The sequence below is a fragment of the Bactrocera neohumeralis genome, chromosome 4 (genome assembly GCF_024586455.1).
Source record: "Bactrocera neohumeralis isolate Rockhampton chromosome 4, APGP_CSIRO_Bneo_wtdbg2-racon-allhic-juicebox.fasta_v2, whole genome shotgun sequence".
Taxonomy (NCBI): domain Eukaryota; kingdom Metazoa; phylum Arthropoda; class Insecta; order Diptera; family Tephritidae; genus Bactrocera; species Bactrocera neohumeralis.
In genome coordinates this window covers 11,841,782-11,864,871 of record NC_065921.1, presented here as the reverse complement: position 1 = coordinate 11,864,871, position 23,090 = coordinate 11,841,782, and the positions used below count along the sequence as shown (strand labels likewise).

The 23,090-nt window shown below is 35.1% G+C and overlaps 3 protein-coding genes across 5 annotated transcripts; 2 read left to right on the top strand and 1 right to left on the bottom strand.

Annotated features, from left to right (window-relative positions):
* Nucleotides 1-1,906: 1,906 nt before the first annotated feature.
* On the top strand, nucleotides 1,907-4,123 carry LOC126755306 (putative inorganic phosphate cotransporter). Its single transcript, XM_050467777.1, has 4 exons — nucleotides 1,907-2,069; nucleotides 2,254-2,390; nucleotides 2,451-3,530; nucleotides 3,602-4,123. Exons 1-4 carry the CDS (start codon nucleotides 2,012-2,014, stop codon nucleotides 3,767-3,769), a joined length of 1,443 nt encoding a protein of 480 aa, XP_050323734.1. The 5' UTR covers nucleotides 1,907-2,011; the 3' UTR covers nucleotides 3,770-4,123.
* A 4,488-nt stretch (nucleotides 4,124-8,611) lies between these two features.
* On the top strand, nucleotides 8,612-10,671 carry LOC126755307 (putative inorganic phosphate cotransporter). Its single transcript, XM_050467778.1, has 4 exons — nucleotides 8,612-8,705; nucleotides 8,870-9,006; nucleotides 9,067-10,146; nucleotides 10,218-10,671. Exons 1-4 carry the CDS (start codon nucleotides 8,669-8,671, stop codon nucleotides 10,371-10,373), a joined length of 1,410 nt encoding a protein of 469 aa, XP_050323735.1. The 5' UTR covers nucleotides 8,612-8,668; the 3' UTR covers nucleotides 10,374-10,671.
* A 1,316-nt stretch (nucleotides 10,672-11,987) lies between these two features.
* LOC126755305 (uncharacterized protein DDB_G0284459) lies at nucleotides 11,988-22,324 on the bottom strand. 3 transcript variants are annotated; one of them, XM_050467774.1, is made up of 9 exons: nucleotides 21,988-22,324; nucleotides 16,908-17,174; nucleotides 16,410-16,783; nucleotides 16,122-16,325; nucleotides 14,304-14,592; nucleotides 13,399-13,569; nucleotides 12,955-13,254; nucleotides 12,474-12,554; nucleotides 11,988-12,313 (listed from the first exon to the last, which is right to left on the bottom strand). In XM_050467774.1, the coding sequence occupies exons 2-9, from the start codon at nucleotides 17,152-17,154 to the stop codon at nucleotides 12,177-12,179; spliced, it is 1,803 nt and encodes a 600-aa protein (XP_050323731.1). In that variant the 5' UTR covers nucleotides 17,155-17,174; nucleotides 21,988-22,324; the 3' UTR covers nucleotides 11,988-12,176. The 3 variants fall into 3 exon arrangements, with proteins under 3 accessions (XP_050323731.1, XP_050323732.1, XP_050323733.1); XM_050467775.1 differs by having other exon boundaries at nucleotides 16,908-17,168; XM_050467776.1 differs by lacking the exon at nucleotides 12,955-13,254 and having other exon boundaries at nucleotides 21,988-22,319.
* Between the last annotated feature and the right edge of the window lie 766 nt (nucleotides 22,325-23,090).

The following is a 23,090-nucleotide window of genomic DNA, read 5'->3' as shown; positions in this document are numbered from 1 at the left end:
AATATTTTCATCGACCGGCTCTTTGTTTTGTTGGCACTTGAACATTATGTAAAGAAAATACACCCGGTATAATTAGAAATGTATTTATTTTTTAGCGATACTTAATTAAATTAACTAATATTAGCTTGGTAAGATCAAATATGAAAGTCAGTGCCTCTCAGTAAGTATTAGTCATTACTCTGATATAAGTTAATAAATATCAGAAGTATTGTTACTTAAGTAACATGCTCTCGACATGTAATTAAACATCATTAGGAGATGCCTAACAACAAAAAAATGGTGTTTCCATTTCTCGTTACACTTCAAGAAATATACAACAAATAGCGAAGAAGGCCCACTCAAGAAGTTAATTGAAATTTAACGTATTTCTAATCAAACTTCAACTTATTTTTTTATATTTATAATAATAAATAAACAAATACAAATATATACCATTTTGGTCGACCACTTTTTGCCATTTTTCCGTTAGATACATTATTCCATCAGTGTAAATCGAAATTTCTAGAACGGAAACGAGCGAACCTTTGTTGTGCTACACGAACGGATACAGCATCGTCTTCGTAAACTTCACAAATTTTATAGGGGGCTTACGTGGCATTTTTCCCTTTTTTATAACAAATTTAAAACAATTTCTTCATTATTTTAGCTTTAACTTCAATTTTTCTGAATTTAATTTTTAATTTTGGTTAAATGAAGCTTAAAATCTCACCTTTCCAAAACTATATGGTATGACACAATGTGATTCGTGGCACACACCTTATAAAATGTATGACATTGAATACTAGTTACGACCGGAGCATACTCTTGTAGGACCCAAAACGGTGATCTAGTGGCTGTTGCCCAGGGCTATTGAATTTATGGAGGTGTAGCATTTGGATATGGTCAACCCGATTCCTTAATCTATGACCATTGAATGTATTTTACTTTGCGCGACTATGAAGTGGTTGGAATATAACTTTGAAGTCATATTTTAGTCTTGAAATCTAACGCGGAATCACTATTGCCAACAATTGCTAATTTGGACTGAGAAGACAATTGAACAGTCAAACGAACAAAGACTAAACTGAATTATGGTCCTTTGCGCATTGGCAACGTCTAATACCGCAGTCGGTAGTACGAGAAGCTGTACGAGATATACGGTGGCATTGACAAAGTTCAGCGAACCAAGAGATGGACGTAAACACTCCAGCTTTGAGAGTTTTCTATTCAGTACCCACCGGTGAAAGCAGGGAAAGAGGAATACCTCCACTCCGTTGGAAACAGCAGGTGGAGAAAAACCTGGATGTACTCGATATCTCGAATTGACATCAAATAGCGAAGAGAAGAAACGATTGTCGTGCTGTTGGCTAGGCTATAACCTCATAATTTTCTATTATTCTAAATGTACATATTTTACAAAGATTTTGTGAAATTTTCAAACTAAATTTTTAAAACTCGGGACATACGAGACGAACAGACGATTATAGCTAAATCGACTCAGCTCGTTATGCTAATCATTTGTTTATATGTTTTATGGGATCTTCTCCTTGAGGTGATCCATTTATGTGGATAAAGATCACATAACGTCAATAGCGCATAACAAGTTCCTCGAATTTCTCAGAGTGGTGGGCCTTTGGAAATACATGCTATGGAGAAGAGGACATAATCGACCGTAGGTGGCCGTAAAAACCTCATCTAATTTCGATTTCAAGCGGTGGGGTCTTGTACGTTTCCTTCTAGATGTTACAAACTTCATCGCAAACTAAATATATCCTGTTCGGGGTATACAAACTATTTAGATTTACAAAATGAAAAATATGATAGTTTTTTATCATAACTAAAAGCTAATTTAATTGAAGTGCTTTTTGAGCCATCATAACACTATTGCCGCTGTTCACTCTATACTATACTAATTATAAAAAATCAAAAACTGTTAGATGGTTTTCATCGCTCGATCAATCAACTTGTTTGGTCGCAGGTCCATTAATAATTTGTGTTTTCTAAACTTTACGTTCCATTTTCTTCTAACAGTATGACAATAACTAAATATTCAATAGAAAAAAAACAGAAAGATGATAACAAAAATAAAGGTTGGTAAAAAATTCAAAATGTGCTTAATGATTTCTATCACTGAAAAAATTTTAAAAAATAACGCAAAGTTCATGGAATCGAAAATATGCACCCGAAATATATTAAATTTTTGACAAATAATAATTAAAACAAATTGCGTAATACATTTTGAATAATAATTAAGGCATTTTCTCTGTATTCCAGCACCGCTCTTTGGCGCTCGTCATGTGCAATGTATTCTAATGTTTTTCGGATTGGCTGCGGCGTACGCGCAACGCGTAAATCTCTCGGTGGCGATAGTGGCAATGATGGATAAGAGTTCCGCAAATCCCGATTTTGAGGTAAGAAACCTAAAAAAAAAATTTGTTACATGTTTTCATAAACAAAGTTTTTTACCCAAGGAGTTCCATTGGTCCGAGTCGACAAAATCTTACCTGCTCAGCAGTTTCTTTTGGGGCTATTTTGTGACACAAATACCGGGCAGTCAGTTGGCGCACAGATTTGGTGGTAAAATAACGCTACTCCTTGGCATAGTGCTAAGTGGACTTTTGGCTTTGTTCTCACCGCTGGGCGTGCATTTGGGCAATTGGCAAGTGCTCTTTGGGCTGCGTTTGTGTCAAGGTCTCTTACAGGGTAGCACGTTTGCATCTATACACACACTGCTCTCCAAATGGATACTGCCCGAGGAGCGCGACACACTTGGCACCTTTGCCTATACCGGTCTGACCTTTGGTAGCGTGCTGATGATGTTGGTTAGCGGTTGGATTGCCTCCTCCTCATTAGGTTGGCCGGGCACATTCTATTTCGCCGGCATATTCAGCATAATTTGGGGTATCGTCTTTTATGTTTTTGGCGCTAACACACCTCGTGATTACAAATGGATTGGCGAGGAGGAGCGTTTGTATATTGAAGCCGCAATGGTGACAACGTCAAAACCGGAGCCTGAACATGCAACCATGAAGACACCATGGTTGAAGATATTCACGTCTCTGCCTTTCTGGGTTTTATTGCTGGCACAGTGTGCCTACGCTTGGGGCTTTTGGACAATGATAACAGAAATCCCTTCATATATGAAGAGCATACTGAAACAAGATATCCAGAGCAATGCTCTCATGTCCGCAGCACCTTATCTGGCTAATATCCTTTTGACATTCGTATTTTGCGTTTTAGCTGGTTTTCTGATTAAACGTGGCTACACTAGTGCTAATACCAGTCGTAAACTGTTCAACACTATCGGTTTTTGGGTGCCCATAGTACCTCTCATACTACTTGGCTATTTGCCTGCCGATCAGAGTGCGCTGGCGCTTACTATGCTGGTGATTGCTGTTGGTGTGAGTACAGCTGGCAATTTGGGTTTCCTCATCAATCATATTGATTTATCCCCCAATTTTGCTGGTGTCCTTATGGGCATAGCGAATTGCGCGGCAAATATTATGAGCTTATTGGCCCCACTGGCAGTGGGCGTCATTGTCACTGATGCGGTTTGTATAATTTCTATTTATTTTTTACACAGAACTCTTAATTTTTTTTATTAAGCGGCTTTTAATTGTAGAATAATGTGGATCAGTGGCGCATTGTCTTTTACAATGCCAGTGGCATGTACTTCGTTTGCAATTTATTGTTCATCTTGTTTGGCCAGACGAAAATCCAATCCTGGAACTATCCTAAAACACATGATCTACAGCGGGATGAGCGCGATCACTTATCATTGGAAACTTAAAAAATTGAGATAGCGAAGACGTAAAAAAGTCTGGCCATTTTAACAGATTAACGCTATCGTATTTAAAATTCTTTTGTAGATAATAATATTATTGTTATTGTGAGAGTTAAATTGCTCTAGCAGCGATACTCGCTGTTTTCAGAAACCTTAATTTAAGCAATTCAAAAGAAAAAAAAATTAACTCAGACGAACACTTAGAATAAAGTATGTTAATTAAACTGTTAATTCCAATATTGTCATATTCCTGCTAATAATAATAATATAGTTTTGTATAATGTTGTTTTATGTCACCAACCAACATGTCATAGCTCAGAATATAAACAAGGAAACCTAATACCTTTCAAAAATACAAAATATCCCTAACAAGAACTTAATTTCGTTCGGTTAGTTTGCATGCTACCTAAGTATATGCTTTAGATATCAGCGATACCGACGAATGAGTAGCTTCTTGGGGAAAAAGAACGTGTGCAAAACATCAGATCGATATCTCAAAAACTAAAGAACTAATTCGTGTATGTACAATCAGGCGAACATGGCTAAATCAACTCAGCTCTTCACGTTGATCATTGAGATATATATTTTATAGATTGGAAACGCTTTCCTACCGGTTGTTATAAACATCTTGGCAAAGTTTATATATCCCTTCCAGGGTATAAAATTACGCGTTGTAATTAAAACCACACACTAAGTATTAGACGAAGGAAGAAACAAAATGATAATTGTATTTTGAGCAGACGCTTTTACAAAAAATACAAGTTTTGGAGAAAATTTCTTGCAAATTTTTTCAAGTATTTGCAATAACACAAAAAAAAACAATAGTTGGAATTGAAAAAAAATGCTTCGTTGAAGACTTTGTAAATTATATCCGAAGACCTGAAATCGACTGATTAGTTTGCTAGAAATTTCGCCAAGCGACTTTGAAACCTCAGTTTCGAAAAAACGCGTTTACGTAGAGTTTAAGGGGTTACATGGGTTTCCTCGAGTAAAAGACTGCCTTTTCTCATATGAAAAATGAAATATTTTACTAAAATTTTTTATTGTTACAAACATACACTATTAACACAGAAATTCTGAAATTTTTGAAAAAGTATATTTTAAACTTGGCCATTGCGACACCCTTTCCGGTGACCCCTCGGAAAAAAGATGCGCCCGCCTTGGCAAGGTAACTTCGTACATTATCATCAACAATAAAAAAATACGTGTTTTAGTTAAAACCGTAACTTTGGTGTTGGAAAGAAAAAACTGAAAATTGGATTTTTGGCAAACATTTTTACAAAGAAATTAAAATTTTGCGACATTTTTTCTCTTTCGAATAGTGGATTATGAATTGTATCTTAAAGACTTGTGTAAAATTTCATGAAGATCGGTTTAGTAGTTCTCTAGAAATCTTGCCAACCGACTTCAAAAACACAGTTTCGATAAAATCGCCTTTAAAGACGGCGCACTTAGCCCAGCTAGCCCCGAGCGCACAAGTTCTCAATGCTGTATATGCAAAACTTTTACACGGATCCATTCTAGAGAAAATTCGATTTGTTGAAAGCTATAAACCCATGTAACTCCTTATAATCCGATTTTTAACTTCTACATCACCAAATTTGGAACTCATATTCTGTTGGCTGGATAATGGCTTATGAAATGAGTTGAAGTTTGGGGGAGAGCCTTGAAAAAGAAAGTAATCTAATATTAGGCATGATTATATATTGCAAGACTCAACATATGAAGAAGATTCGCAACTGATTTGTAATTGCATAGAAGTGAAGGATCATTCAGATCAATTACACATTAAAAAAGGATGGACGATTGAAAGGATGAATGAAAAAATATGGAGCGGAAAATAGTTGTTTTATGAATTGGTTTGGAGAAAGAGCTTACAAAGTAAAAATAGTGTGTGTGGAAATTTTAAATTTAGTCAGTAAGATTTTTTAATAAAAAATTATTTTTAAACAAAAAAATATTTTTTTAACAATTCTTAATAAAATAATTTCAAAACTTAAACAAGCTCTCACTCCCAAGCCAATTCAAACAAGCATTTTAGTGTTACAGAAAATCAGACACACACCGAACGGACTCAGATAGACGTCCTCTGCCGACGATGCCGTATTGAGTGAGGGCGTTGGAGTCGGCGGATCACTACGATCGTGGTCGACAACAAAATCATCACTTGCCGTAAACGAAACTAATGAGGAGGTGGAGGATGTGGTGGAGCAGGATGGAGACGAAAGTGTTGAGGAAGATGACAGTGGTTGTTGTGGTGGTGGTGGTGTTGGTGGTTGAGGTAGTACTGGATTATTGGTTGGGATTTCAATTTGTTTATCGGAACAAGCATCATTAGCATCTATTAATTTTCCATCACTGGGATCTTTGGAATCAGGTTTGATTGAATATGTAAAGGGAATAACAAAAACAAAAGCAAAATACTATCGATTAAATACAGCTAAAATATATATTTATAAATATTTACAAAAGTTCTTATAAAAAGTAATGTTATTCGATTGATAATTACTTGCATTGGAAACAACGTTGCTCAATAATTGTGGCGGCAAGTGCGGTTTGGTGTGGGCGGCGCTTTCATGTCCAGGCGTTGCTTTCTTTTGCTCATCGTTGTGACCGTTGGAAAGATTTAGCGATTTTGCATTTTGAGGTTTTGTGACCTCAGGCGTTGCCTGTGTTTGTACTGTGTGGGAGAGCGGCACAAAAGAGAGAATTATGCTGGTTTTTTAGAGTTTGCAACGAAAAAAAAATTTAGCCGAAAGCATAAAGCCATTACAATGGGTGAAAAAAATTGTTAATTTTTGGAAAATTGTAAAAATTTTCTACTTCAACCATCTAAGCTAACTGAATTCCAGGTAACCATAGCAGCGATATTAAATAAATTCAATAGATTTAAAATCGTATTTGTGTTTATATATTTCCACATCTGTTCGTATTATTTTATAAAAGTGGCTTATTTAAATATTTATGTGTATTGGTATCGATTTCAGAACTTTATAAAAAAAAAATCGATAACGAAAAATTTCGATAACAAAAAAAATCGATTTCGATAAAAAAAATTCTATAAAGAGGAGTTATAAAAATTTCGATAAGAAAATTTTTTCGATTTCGATAAAAAGGGCTATACAAATTTCGTTAAGAAAATTTTCCATAAAAATTTTTTCGATTTCGATTAGAAAGTTTTTCGGTAATTTTTTCGACTTTGATAAAAAAATTTGTTTTTGATTAATGTTTGAAAAGTTGCAATTGGTGAACCATTGTTTTCATAATAAAATTGAATAAATTGTAAACGCTGTTCTTGTGTATATCTTTCCAACATGAAATTGTAAACGACACTTAGAAATCATATCATCCTTACAGGAAAACCCGGTATAATTAGAAATGTATTTATTTTTTAGCGACCCTTAACTAAATTAACTAAAATTGGCCTGATAAGATCAAATATCAAAGTCAGTGCCTCTCAGTAAGTACTTTATTAACTTATATCAGAGTAATGATGGTAGTTAATTTGTGAAGTATTGTTACTTTAGTAACATGCTCTTGACATGCAATTAAACATCGCATTTCAACAAATTATTCGGAGTTGCCTCACAACAAAAAATGGTGTTTCCATTTGCCGTTAAACTTCAGGAAATATACAACAAATAGCGAAGAAGGCCCACTCAAGAAGTTAACAGAAATTTATCACGCAAATACATATTACATATATACATTCGTATTTTGAATCAAACTTCAACTTATTTTTTTATATTTATAAAATAAATAAACAAGTATAAGTATGTACCATTTTAGTGGACCACTTTTTGCCATTTTTCCGTTGGATACATTTTTCCATCAGTGTAAATCGAAATTTCTAGAACGGAAAAGAGCGAATCATTGTTGTGCTACACGTACTGATACAGCATCGTCTCCGTTATCATCGTAAATTTTATAGGTGGCTTGCGTGGCATTCTTCCCTTTTTCATACAAAAATTTCAAAATATAGCGAATTTCTTCATTATTTTCAATAATTTTTGAACAACTGTAACTTTTCTGTCAACTTCCCTGAATTTAATTTTGAATTTTGGTTAAATTAAGCTTAAAATCTCAGCTTTCCAATATGGTATGACACAATGTGATTCGTGGCACTGGAAATATAACAAATGACTTTTTCGACTACCCAATAGAAATATGTATTTCTTACATTAATGTAATATTTAAATTATTCTTATAAAATGTATGACATTGAATACTAGTTACGACCGTAGCATACACTTGTTGGACCCAAAACGGTGATCTAATGGCTGTTGTCCAGAGCATACTGAATTTATGGAGGGAACACTTGTCCAGTCTTCTGAACGGCAATAAAGCTGTAGCATTTGGATATGGTCAATCCGATTCCTCAATCTCTGATGATGGAAATCGACTCAGCTCGTCATGCTGATTATTTGTTTTTATGTCTTATGGGATCTTCCCCTTGAGCGCATGCATTTATGTCGATAAAGAAAACATCACGTCAATAGCACACTGTAAGTTCATGGAATTCGTCAGAGTTCTGGGCCTTTGGAAATAGATTTATGGCGAAGAAGACATCATCGACCGTACGTACAAACCTCATCTAATTTCAATTCCATTCAGTGGGACGGTTAGAAACTTCATGGCAAACTAAATATATTCTGTTCGTAGTATATAAAGTATTTATATTTACAAATTGAAAAAAAACTATAATTTTCTATCACAACTAAAAGTTAATTTAACGGAAGTGTGTTTTGTGCCACCCTAACCGCCTATTGCCGCTGTTCACTCTATACTTACTATGAAAAATCAAAAACTGTTAGATGGTTTTCATCGCTCGATCAATCAACTTGTTTGGTTTCTAAACTTAAAGTTTCATTTCCTTCTAACACTGTGACAATACCTGAATATTAAATGGAAAATGAGCAGAAAGATGATAACAAAAATAAAAGTTTGTAAAAAAATTCAAAATGTGCTAATTTCTTCAAGTGGAAAAATTTAATAAATTACCCAAAGTTCATGGAACAATTTAATTTAATTTTTAATAAATAATAATTAAAACAAATTACGTAATACATTTTGAATAAATATTATGGCATTTTCTCTGTATTCCAGCACCGCTCTTTGGCGCTCGTCATGTGCAATGTATTCTAATGTTTTTCGGGCTCTCTGCTGCGTTTGCGCAACGCGTAAATCTCTCGGTGGCGATAGTGGCAATGATGGATAAGAATTTCGCAAACCCCGATTTTGACGTAAGAAAACTAGAAAAAAAATATATTACATTTCTTCATAAACAAAGTTTTTTACCCAAGGAGTTCCATTGGTCCGAGTCGACAAAATCCTACCTGCTGAGCAGTTTCTTTTGGGGCTATTTTGTGACACAAATACCGGGCAGCCAATTGGCGCGTAGATTTGGTGGTAAAATAACGCTACTACTTAGTATAGTACTAAGTGGACTTTTGGCTTTACTCACGCCGCTGAGCGTACGTTTGGGCGATTGGCAAGTGCTCTTTGGGCTGCGTTTGTGTCAAGGTCTCTTACAGGGTAGCACGTTTGCATCTGTACACACACTGCTCTCCAAATGGATACTGGCCGAGGAGCGCAGCTCACTTGGCACCTTTTGCTATACCGGGCTGGCCTTTGGTAGCGTGCTGATGATGTTGGTTAGCGGTTTGATTGCCTCCTCCTCATTAGGTTGGCCGGGCATATTCTATTTCGCCGGTTTATTCAGCATAATATGGGGTTTCGCCTGGTATTTTTTTGGCGCTAACACACCTCGTGATTGCAAATGGATGGGCGATGAGGAGCGTTTGTATATTGAAGCCGCAATGGTGACAACGTCAAAACCGGAGCCTGAACATGCAACTATGAAGACACCATGGTTGAAGATATTCACGTCTCTGCCTTTCTGGGTTTTATTGCTGGCACAGTGTGCCTACGCTTGGGGCTTTTGGACAATGATGACAGAAATCCCGTCATATATGAAGAATATACTGAAACAAAATATCCAGAGCAATGCTATCATGTCCTCAGCACCTTATCTGGCTAATATCCTTTTGACATTCGTATTTTGTGTTTTAGCTGGTTTTCTGATTAAACGTGGCTACACCAGTGTTAATGCCAGTCGTAAACTCTTCAACACTATCGGATATTGGGTGCCTATAGTACCGCTCATACTACTTGGCTATATGCGTGCCGATCAGAGTGCGCTGGCGCTTACTATGCTGGTGATCGCTGTTGGTGTGAATACAGCCGGCAATTTGGGTTTCCTCATCAATCATATTGATTTATCCCCCAATTTTGCTGGTGTCCTTATGGGCATAGCGAATTGTGCGGCAAATGTTATGAGCTTATTGGCCCCACTGGCGGTGGGCGTCATTGTCACCGATGCGGTTTGTATAATTTCTATTTATTATTTCCACAGAACTCTTAATTTTTTTTATTAAGCGGCTTTTAATTGTAGAATAATGTGGAGCAATGGCGCATTGTCTTTTACATTGCCAGTGGCATGTACTTCGTGGGCAATTTATTGTTCATCTTGTTTGGCCAGACGAAAATCCAATCCTGGAACTATCCTAAAACACATGATCTACAGCGGGATGAGCGCGATCAAATATGATTGGAAACTTTAAAAATGGAAATAGCGAGACGTAACAAGTCTGGCCATTTTAACAGATTAACGCTATCGCATTTAAAATTCTTTTGTAGATATTATTATCTGTTATTATTATTATTACTGTAATTGTGACAGTTAAATTGCTCTAGCAGCGATAGTCGCTGTTTTCAGAAACCTGAATTTAAACGATTCAAAAAAAAAAAATAACTCAAATGAACACTTAGAATAAAGTATGTTAATTAAACTGTTAATTCCCATATTGACACATTCTTGTCGAATAAAAAAGTTATAGTTTGTATAATGTTGTTTTATGTTTTTGTCATAACTCAGTATTTTCACAGCAGAAGTAAGCGCACTATCTCGTGCTAGAGCTAAAACTCTATAGTAGTTTTATCAATCGCTGATATCGGACCACTTTGAAAATTACTAATAAATCACTCTAGACTAGGAAAAGTGTTACTACTTAAGTTGGTATAGATTACTTAAGTGTTATTAAAGGGGAAAAATGTACAATGTTAACTATTTACAATGTTAAAATAATAACTAACACATTTTATAAGTCTAGTAAATATAGGAACATCTTTCATCAATGAAAGCCTAGTACTTATATCAATATTATATAGGAAATTAACTTAACATATAAAAGATTGTATATCGAATTATAATAAGGTTCGATTCGGTTGACCAAAGCTATAATACCTAACGCTAACGCGGTTACAGCCGAGTTCACAACTGCGCGCCAGTCGTTTATTCTTTTCGCTATTTGGCGCCAGTTCGAGATACCCAGTGCAGTCAGGCCGTTCTCTACCTGATCTCTTCAACGGAGTGGAGGTCTTTCTCTTCCTCTGCTTCTCCCGGCGGGTACGGGGTCGAAAACTCTCAGAGCCTAGCCAGCGTAGCCGCTGTCTCTTAATTCGCTGAACTATATCAATGTCGTCGTATAACTCGTACAGCTGATCGTTCCATCAAATGCGATATTCCGCAGAACCCTTCTCTCGAAAACTTGTAGCAAAATTTTTAAAAATAAATATTTCTCGATCTCAACCAATTCATATCAGTCCAACATTATTACATTACGTTTCTTAGTTCTAAAATTATAATAACCAGGGTTAGTAAATGCTTGTTTTTGCTGTAAAGTGGCGCAGAGTAGCTGATAGCCAACGTTCAAAATCTCTCGGAGTGCCAAGGGTTAAGACCACAAACTTGCCAACCGACTTTGAAAACTCAGTTTCGAGAAGGACACGTTAGCGTAAAGTTTTAAGTTACTTCATAGCAGACCTCGAGTGATCAACTTTTCAAGGATGTATCTTTAAAACCTTTACTCGGATCAATTAGAGCAATTGGAACATAATTCTAAGGATGTTATGGAATTAAATACGATAATAATTTTTTTAATGTATCTTAAAACATTGTTAACGCCGTCAGTTTCTATATTGAGTTCGATGTTTTCGAATTCTCTGAGTTTGACTTTTTTGCCTGAGGAAAAGACGACGGTCTGGAATCCGCCACCGAATTAAATCTATCTGTATATGTGCTGTGTCAATATTAGTTTTCGAGGTCTCAACTCTGTTGAATTGTCAGATTTCCCTACATGAATTTAGTCACAAGAAAAATGTATTATATTACTTTCAATGAAAGTTCGAAATTATCGTAAGTTTTATTTGTTTAACATTTAGTAGTAAAAATTACATTGAAATCCATATTATTTAACAGACAATTTAAAATCGTACTTCTTACAAAGACTTTCTATATTTTAAACTAAGTTAAAAGTATTATGTATATATAGTATATAAAATAATCGGATTTTCAACGTCGGTTTCTGCGGTATCGGTATGATTGTTTATGTTGTTGCTGTTGATGTTGTGGTTTATGCTCAGGTTGAGATTTGAATTGTTTGGCATGCTGAGAATGTTCATCACCATCTTCAACTGATGGATCTGCATCTGAAGAAAGAAAAGTGGTTATATGTATGTAAATTAGTGAATGATAATACCAAAATTTTTAAGCATTACGATTACAGTAATATTAATGGTAATCTAGAAACATTGTTGATTGTACTTATATTATAATGTATTTCAAATATAATCATTAAAGCGTAATTACCTTCTACATCACCAAATTTGGAACTCATATTCTGTTGGCTGGATAATGGCTTATGAAATGAGTTGAAGTTTGGGGGAGAGCCTTGAAAAAGAAAGTAATCAAATATTAGGCATGATTATATATTGCATGACTCAACATATGAAGAAGATTTGTAATTGCATAGAAGTGAAGGATCATGGCAGATCAATGAACACTGTTTACACATTAAAAAAGGATGGGCGATTGAAAGGATGAATGAAAAAATATGGAGCGGAAAACTGATGTTTTATGAATTGGTTTGGAGAAAGAGCTTACAAAGTAAAAATAATGTGTGTGGAAATTTTAAATTTAGTCAGTAAGATTTTTTAATAAAAAATTATTTTTAAACAAAAAAATATTTTTTTAACAATTCTTAATAAAATAATTTCAAAACTTAAACAAGCTCTCACTCCCAAGCCAATTCAAACAAGCATTTTAGTGTTACAGAAAATCAGACACACACCGAACGGACTCAGATAGACGTCCTCTGCCGACGATGCCGTATTGAGTGAGGGCGTTGGAGTCGGCGGATCACTACGATCGTGGTCGACAACAAAATCATCACTTGCCGTAAACGAAACTAATGAGGAGGTGGAGGATGTGGTGGAGCAGGATGGAGACGAAAGTGTTGAGGAAGATGACAGTGGTTGTTGTGGTGGTGGTGGTGTTGGTGGTTGAGGTAGTACTGGATTATTGGTTGGGATTTCAATTTGTTTATCGGAACAAGCATCATTAGCATCTATTAATTTTCCATCACTGGGATCTTTGGAATCAGGTTTGATTGAATATGTAAAGGGAATAACAAAAACAAAAGCAAAATACTATCGATTAAATACAGCTAAAATATATATTTATAAATATTTATAAAAGTTCTTATAAAAAGTAATGTTATTCGATTGATAATTACTTGCATTGGAAACAACGTTGCTCAATAATTGTGGAGGCAAATGTGGTTTGGTGTGGGCGGCGCTTTCATGTCCAGGCGTTGCTTTCTTTTGCTCATCGTTGTGACCGTTGGAAAGATTTAGCGATTTTGCATTTTGAGGTTTTGTGACCTCAGGCGTTGCCTGTGTTTGTACTGTGTGGGAGAGCGGCACAAAAGAGAGAATTATGCTGGTTTTTTAGAGTTTGCAACGAAAAAAAAATTTTGCCGAAAGCATAAAGCCATTACAATGTGTGAAAAAAATTGTTAATTTTTGGAAAATTGGAAAAATTTTCTACTTAAACCATCTAAGCTAACTGAATTCCAGGAAACCATAGCAGCGATATTAAATAAATTCAATAGATTTAAAATCGTATTTGTGTTTATATATTTCCACATCTGTTCGTATTATTTTATAAAAGACACTTATTTAAATAATTATGTGTATAGGTATTGATTTCAGAACTTTATAAAAAAAAATCGATAACAAGAAATTTCGATAACAAAAAATTCGATATCGATAAAAAAATCTATAAAGAGGAGTTAGATATTTCCTTAAAATTTTTTTTTCGATTTCGATAAAAAAGGTTATACAAATTTCGATAAGAGAATTTTCCATAAAAATTTATTCGATTTCGATAAGAAAGTATTTCGATAAATTTTTCGACTTCGTTAAAAAGTTTTATATTTGATTAATGCTTGATTCGTTTCGACTAATTCAGTGAATATTTCTATTTTGGTTTTTTGCGATTCTGTAAAATTGTATTACATTTATACTATATTTAAAGGTAGCTTTGTAAAAAAAAAGAGAGTTAATGCTAATATATCATAACATAGTATTTAAAAGCGTAAAAGCATAGCTTATTAGTAATTTGTTTAATATCCATTACCGACTACTGCCTCTTCTCCCAGCCCACCGCTCTTGCCGCTGTTACTTTGGCCATTATCCAGCGTTGTGTGTGGTGTTTTCGGTGACTTAGTTACCACTTTATCAATCTCCGATTTAACTGCTTTTTGCTCTTTCTTAACGTTATGATCATTATTGGGTGTCGAAGTATTTCCCACTTCTTTAGCATTGATCTCTATTATTGGTACTTTCTTTTCCTTTGGTGACTTTTCTTCGGTCGTTTCTGTTTTCTCGGAGAAACTTTGATCTTTGACATTATCTTCGCTTGTATCCTGAATTAGAGAAAATAAAATAAATAAAATTTAGAAGAAAACTTCGAAGCAAATATATTTTACAATAGTAAAGAAGAACATTACAAGATATGGTATTAAAATATGTTTGAAATAATGAGTGCTACAGTGGAGCATTCTGATATTTCCGGGATAAGGACTGTAAAATATAATGGACATAACTTCAGAGTCTTAGATGCAGCACTATATTATAAGAAAGCCGCATCACTACTCTCGGCTTATGCGCCTTACTTAAGAGAGAGAAGGCTCTTAATAAGAGAAGGCTTCGTGAAGAGATTTGTCGATGAAAGCGGAGAAAAGTTGAATGATCAAAAGTACACAGTTTTTTCTGAAAACCTATAAAAGTTTAAGTTTTAATATGTTCAGGGAAAGCAGAGAAAGACTGAAAGAGCAAAAGATCAAAGTTTTTTTCTGAAATTCTCTGATATGTTTATGTTTTTATACATATGCTTAGTTAGATTACGTCGTAGAGGTGATCCTCGTATCAAAGGTATCCGATCCTATTGAACTTGAATTAATGACGAGTTTCCGGACAATGCACCAGGAAAATCAACCATCAAGGAGTAGCGAAAACGGTGAATGCAGTGGGGTCTAAAAGAGGTTGTTACCGACGAAAATATCAAAAAAGCCTCCAAAATAATTTTGGATGACGGTAAATCATCATACCATTCACGAATATTTGGGATGGAGAAAGCTCTGTGCGCTGCTGCGCGAGCTCTCTTTTGACCAAAAACAACGACAAGTTGGTGATTCGGAGCTGTACTTGGAGAACATATCAAACATAATAAACCCGAGTTTTCACAGCGAGATATGACATTAGATGAAACATAACTACATAATTACATGTTGATGTCTAATCGATAGTCATCCGAGTGGACTGCACACGATGAACCCGCTCCAAAGCGTGGAAAAACGCAAGAGTCGGCCGCCAAGTTTACCGCGTCTATATTTTGGGATGCGCATGGAATAATTTTTACTAACTACCTTGGAAAAGGAAGGACTGTCATAGCAGCATTGAACCGCTTGAAGCAGAAAATCGTCGAAAACGGCCGCATTTGAAGGAAAAGAAAGTGCCATCTCATCCACACAATGCCCCGAGCCAGAAGTCAGTAAAAACGGAGGCAAAAAAATGGCTCCGAATTGCTTCCGCATTCACTGTATTCTACAGTTCTGGCCTCAGACACTGTTTTCTGTTCTTAGATTTCAAAAGAACGAAAGGAAGACATTTTCTTCGAATGAAGAGGTGATCGCCGAAACGTAGGCCGATTTTGAAGCAAAAGACAAATTATGTTACAAAAATGATATAGAAAAGTTGTTGGGCCGCTATAATCAGTGAATCATCCTTGAAGGAAATTATGTTGAATAAAAAAGAATTTCCAAAAAAATGTATTTACAAAGGTACGCCGGAGTCTTTTCAATTGGTCTGATATTTTCTAAAATCTAAAAATATTTTTCAACCTGCTGATTAGAAATCAGTTTTGTAAATGCAAATATAACCTCAATACACTTACCATGTTATATTCACCTTGCGTATCGTTTGAGGTATTCGCGGACATAGTCGAATCATCATCCTCTTCCTGTAGCGGTACATAATCAGAGTCATCTTCGGAGCTCTCGTTAGCATATTTCGTTAGCATCTGTGAACAGCTTAACTCCACTTCGGGGCTGTCATCCTCACGCTGACGCTTAAATCTGAAACGCGGTGGTTCGATGGGCTACATTGGCGTTAAGGGTATATGCATAGTCAATAAAACAGGAACAAATAATAAGGTTTACGAAAACAAAGTAGCAATACACACCCGCAACAATTCACGCATAGCTGGGTTTTGTGGCGAAAACACTACGCCCGCTGGTTCACAATGAATGCGCGGCCGGCACATAGCCGTGCTGAGTAATTTACCCACTCGCATCACTAAACTGTTTTCATGCTCACAAAGCATAGCTTTGCGCTCTTCTTCACGCTGCTGTATGGCCTTCAAGCCATGCATGCGTATGGAGCGCAATTTGCGACGACGCGTCTGTACGAAATAGACGATACTACTAGCGGTCACCGGACCATCACCGATAAGCAATGCTACCAGCGATAGCCAAATGCGTACTTGACGTAAGAATACGATTAAGACGAGGAATGGTAGCCATGGCAAAGGACGCACCAGAGTCTCATCTGCCTTATCTGTGGAGGCAAGCAAGTTAGTATATAGTATTTACAATATTATGTAAATGATAGTAGAAGGTAGTTTTAGTAAGGTAAAAACAAAAATAACCGCTATTTTCACTTTTCAATAGTTTTCACTTACCCTGTGGCAGGCTCCATTTAGCGGTATCCTCGAAGATGCGCAGCACTCGATCAACTCGCTCCAACACAAATTGCCCGATGCGCATTGACGAGAATCGCTCCATCATTTGGTAAGCTTTGTCGAAGATTATGCTGCCGCTTGTGGTCACCTCTACTACTGGTTCCTGTTCTTCTTCCACACTGTCCGCTCGACGTTGTGGCTGCTGCTGATGCTCGGGGTTTGGATCGACGCTGACTTCTAGCACCATTTTAAAGTAGGAAACTTAGACTGCAAAAATAAAAAAAAGTTATTAATTTAACGACAAATACATAAGGCTGTATGTATATACTATATACTTTATATTATTATTCTCAGCTCTATTTGCTTATCACTGAATATAATTTCACTGGCTTCAAGCTAGTTCTGTTTTATATTTACATATATTTATATATGTATACCGCTGACCATATAAATAAATACAACGTTTACAAAAACAATGCAAATGATTAAGTTGTATGTATATATACTTGTAGTATGCGCATATAATTGAGGCATCTGTGCGCCATGAGACAAAACTTATGTTGAACTTGACTCATTGAATACGGCGCTCAGACGGAAAGCCTCAATTTTTAAAAAAATGGATGAGGTAATCGTTGCTTGCATAAAAACATAATAGTAAACACGCATGTAAATTTATGTGCGAGTTATTATGCTAACATAAATATGTAGGTAAGTGGGTATTTAGAAATATATGAAACATGCCGAACTTTGAACATTTTTGAACGCTGCAAAAACATAGTTTATTTAACATTTTGTTCTTGTTAATCTTTTTTGTTGTTGTAATCTTTTTTCTTGTGTTTTTACAACTATGACAGCTTATCAGCAACTATTCGAGACTTTATAATTAAAATTAATTTTGTTTTTGTGGGTGCAGATTTCACTATCAGCAAGTGCTTACTACATCAAGCGCTTCAAATTATTGGATTTTTTTTGGAAATGCTTTTTTTAGCTTATTTAAATTAAATAGTATTAATTATTAATTTTTGTTTTGTTCACGTGATAAAGTTTATATATAAAATAATTTCATTGTAAATATATAAATATATTTAAAAGGACGTATGTATGAGTATAATTTCTCAAATTTGAATACCCGTGAGCTTACATATGTGTATGTAGTGTACGCGCCGGGTTCACTGGAGTCATTGATAGAAAAATTCAAAAACACTTTTGCGCTTTAAGCCCAGTAGTGGCGCTACGAATGTAAATGTTTTGAATATTTTAAGGGATTGTAGGCGTTAGGCTTCCACTGTGCACATACACATACATTTAAAAACATATAGTAATACAAATAAATCGACACCGCAAAAGTTTTCCAAATATATTCAACAATTCTAGATTTCAAGCTAAAATTTTATAAAATTTATTTATAAATTGTGTAAACTAATTGAATATATTTTTAATCAATTACTTATGCATTTATATAAGTTAAATATTTATACTTGTATGAAGTTGCTTGCATTGCGATAATTTTTTAAATAATTTTAATATTTATTTTTGGTTGTTTATATGCATAATGCGACATTAATATATAAAGCGGCGAGTTTCCAACAGAGCGTGTGATTTATATTTCCATATGGCTTGTGTTAAATAAAGATAAGATTTATATTTTATAAAATTGTTATTTAATAAATAATGACTGTATTATTGTTTTTCGGCGAAAAATATTTTTTTTTTAATTTATTTTAACTTTTCTTAAAAAAAAATAAAAAAATGTAATAAATTAAAAACATTACTAATCAGTTATGAACATTTTTACAAATCATGGATATATTTAGTAGCAAAGTATACTCTAGCTGAAACTGTGCCAGTGCTATAGTCAAATCTGATATATAGGGTAGTCGACAAAGTTCGTATTTCATATACTGTTAGAAAGGTGAGATTTTAGGCTTCATTTAATCAAAAATAAATAAAATTCGGGAAGTTGAAAAAAGTTACAGCAATTCAAAAATGAGTGAAAATATTGCAAAAATTCGCATTATTTTGAAATTTTTGTATAAAAAAGTAAAGAATGGCACGCAAGCCACCAATGAAATTTTTGAACTTTACATAGACGACGCTTCGTGTAGCGCAACAATGGTTCGCTCGCTTCCGCTCTGGAAACTTCGATGTGAAAGATGCACCTCGCTCTGGTCGACCTATCGTTGAAACAGTCAATTAAATTATGGAAAAGATTGACCAGGACCGTCACATAAGCAGCTGTGACATCGCTAAGGAAGTCAACATTCATCATCAACCGGTTTTGAACCATTTAAAAAAGGTTGGCTACAAAAAGAAGATTGATGTTTGGGTACCACACGAATTGTCTGTGAAAAATTAAATGAACCAAATTAACATCTGCGATTCTTTGCTGAAATGAAATGAAATCGAACCATTTCTGAAGCGAATGGTAAGAGAAGACGAAAAGTGGATCAAATACGACAATAATGTGTGAAAAGGATCGTGGTCCAAGCGTGGTGAAGCTCAACAAATTGTCACAAAGCCAGGATAGATACCTCGAAAGTAAGTGCTGAGTGTTAGGAGGGATTGGAAAGAATTCATCCACTATGAAGTGCTCCACCCTGGTTTAACGATTGATTCTACATTTTACTGTCCTCAAATGATGAGATTGAAACAAGCAATTGAAAAGAATGGCTAGAAATGATCAACTTCGGCTTCGTCTTCCATCAGGACAACTCTAGACCACACACATCTTTGCTGACTCGGCAAAAACTGAGAGAGCTTGGCTGGCAAGTTTTGATGCTTCCACCACATAGCCCTAACTTAACTTTGCACCATCGGACTACCATTTGTTTCGGTCAATGCAGAACTCCCTTAATGGAGTGAAGTTAGCTTCAAGAGAAGGCTGTGAAAATTACTTGTCGCAGCTTTTCGCCGAGAAACCAGAAAAGTTTTACACTCATGGAATAATAACTCCAGCGAAAAAATATCAAAAAATGGTCAACCAAAATGGTATATACATACTTGATTAATTTAAGTTCATTGTAAATTGAAAGAACAATTAGTTGAAATTTGATGCGAAATACGAAAAGACTTTTTCGACTACACAATATTATTAAATTATTGAAAATGAGCGAAATCGGACCATAACCACGGCTACTTTTAATATAGCACAATTTTGAGTTCCACACAGTGCAGCTGACAAATCGGTTGCGTCTGTGAGGTATCGTACTCATTTGTCGAAATTTTCCTTGACTATTCTGCATAAGTATAGCTAAATATCCTCTTTTGGAGCACGCATGTCATAGTGAAACGTTGTTCTATCGTGTAACGTTCCATTTTCACTAAGACTTTTAGAGTTGCCAACATTTTACTACATAAATGGCGGCATAGTTAAATCTTGCGTTAATTTTGGAACTTTTATAAGAAAAGTATGCGTTACTTCGTTATTTCCAAAATAAATAAAGTATAAGCAAAATAAAACAAGAAAAAACGTTAACTTCGTTAGTAACTATGTGCTCAGTTTGTATGGAAGCTATATGCCATAGTAATCCGATCTGAACAACTTTTTCGGAGACTATTATGTTACCTTAAACAGTAATCCATGTCAAATTTCGTGAAGATACCACGTCAAATGCAAAAGTTTTCCATACAAGCTCTTGATTCCGATCGTTCGGTTTGTATGGCAGCTATATGTTATATATCGGCAGTTCCGACAAATGAGCAGCTTCTTGAAGACAAAATGACGTTTGCAAAATTTGAAAACGATATCTTAAAAACTGAGGGACTGTTTTGTATATATACAGACAGATGGACAGACAGCTTAAGGAGCTACAGTGGCTGTGTATAGTCGTGTTTATTATTATGATGTATTAACCACGAGAAAATTATTAAAAGACTTAAATACCTAAAACATTCACAAAAAAAACTTGTTTCATTCGTAAAAATTACTCATTAAAAAAACTGTCTGAAGCAAAAAATACCATACAAACTGTTAATGAATTGCAATATAATTCTTTATTCCTTTATTTAGAGACTGGAAGTACTTTTTCGAACCATTATTGATTTGAATATCTGTGGTTTACTAATCTTCAGCTTTCACTATTTTTTTTTTGTTTGACTAAAAAATATAAATATTTTTTCCAGCAAGAAATGAACAATAAAGTAAATAACTTTAATCAAATGTCGCGAATATTTGCGAAAAGCAATAATTCAAAATATTTTATATTTAGCGGTTATTTCATCGCTTGAATAACTTTGAGATACACGCAAAAAATTGCGATGTTTTGAAAAAATTGCAAAGGAAGTGCCAACAAGAAAAATAAGCGAAAATGAAATGAAACTGAAAATTATCAACCAGCAAAGAGATCAAAGTGTATCGAAGCAGCGTGAAAAAAATTTCATTCAATTCGATTTCAGAAAACAAAATCCGAAATAAAACCAAAAAAATGCTCATTTCTGCAGTCTCAACTGTACAAACATACACACATAGAGGGGCTCATTTGTATGCAGAAACCAAAAATACGCACTCGAACGTCAATAGACCATTGCAAAGCTCCCGCCTTGTGTCTCTTAGGAGCCAACGTGAACGCCGGTTTCGATTGCCCTGCTTGGAGTCTACAACGGCTGCAGTTTCGCCGATTTTGTCGCCATAAAGTAGCGGACGCTGGACGAGACGCGAGCGCGATACGAAGACGTGATATTAAAATATGAAGAAGAAGAAAAAAATAAATGACATGTAAGTGATAAAGAATTGAGTGGAAAGTAAAAGCATGCAAGCTGACAAGCAGCGGAAGGTACGTGCAAAGCGAAGTCAGAATAAAGAACGGACATCGTGACCGCGTGCAGGCGAAGAGCAATTACACAAATTGACCGCGAAAGTTATTTCGACAGTGGCCTCAACAGCAGCTTGACTGCACCACGGAGAGGTGTAAATGTAAGCAAATACATAAGTAATTATATAACACCGATAACTGTAGTATAACTTCGAAAATTCGAATACATAGACAGAGGTATATAAGCCGGGCTGCGCAGTTTTCGATTTTGGTACTATATAAAATAATATAATATAACATTTTTTTTGAATACAATTGTTTAAACTTACCAATTATAAACGCGATATATTACAAAAAAAAAATTAATTTTTTAAATTTAGTTCCTCACAAATACACACACAATATATTTAAGCACGGCAGTTGCACCTGCACTTTTTTATGATTTAAAAGTTTTTATATAAATTTTTTTAATATTTAAATTATCGCCGCTGTATTTGCTTATCACTTGCGTTTATTACTTGAATATGCTTAAATTTAGCATTAAGTCCTACTTTAGTACATTTCTTCCACCACCTGAACGGTAACGCGTTTCAGCAACTTGTGCATCCGTACAATTTCCGACTGATTGCTGATGGACACCGCAAGTCATTCGTTGCTCTGTTGGTCAACTTGCAAGTAGATTTCGAGCCGCCTTTTGCGCGTTCGGCATTCAAAACGGCATCGGCATCGCAATCGATCTTCGGCTATGTGACCATCGTCAGCGGCTCTCTTCTATGCATTATCAGCTATCAGCTGCTGTATCTGTCACTTTGACAAGCTGCGTTGAGAGCTGCGTTTTCTGTTATTCAAATCACGACTCTAGTTGGTGTTTGTGTTGTTATTGTTGGCTGTATATTTCTTATTATTTGGCACTGTTGAAATTTTGTAATTTATGCCTTCATTGGAATTGTATATTAGCTCCGTCGTATTAATTTAAAGTCTGCAAGTTATGGTAAACAGGAAATTTAACAAGGATTATATGAATGTACATATAATGTATGAGTTCTGTTCTCTGTATAAATTGCAAAAGACTACATTTTCATTGTATTTTACTCTCTTGAAAAAAAGGAAAATGGCAAAGTTATAGTGCCATCTGACCAAATTTGATCCGGACAAGACCATTTAAACTGTTTGTGCAAACCGAAATAGTAAATATTTCGTAGATTGAGGGATAATAGAGAACAACCACGTTCCATTTGGTAGACTGAAGACATATTGGTTAATGTTTTGGCTATAAAGCTTGCCAATGCTACATCCATCAAACGCATCATACTACAGAGGAGACAACGAAAGTATCCAACCATCCATTATTTAGTCGGGTTTATGATCATACTGATCAGATGCTATATACTTGTACAATATCAAAACTTTATTCAAAAAATCTATAATCATA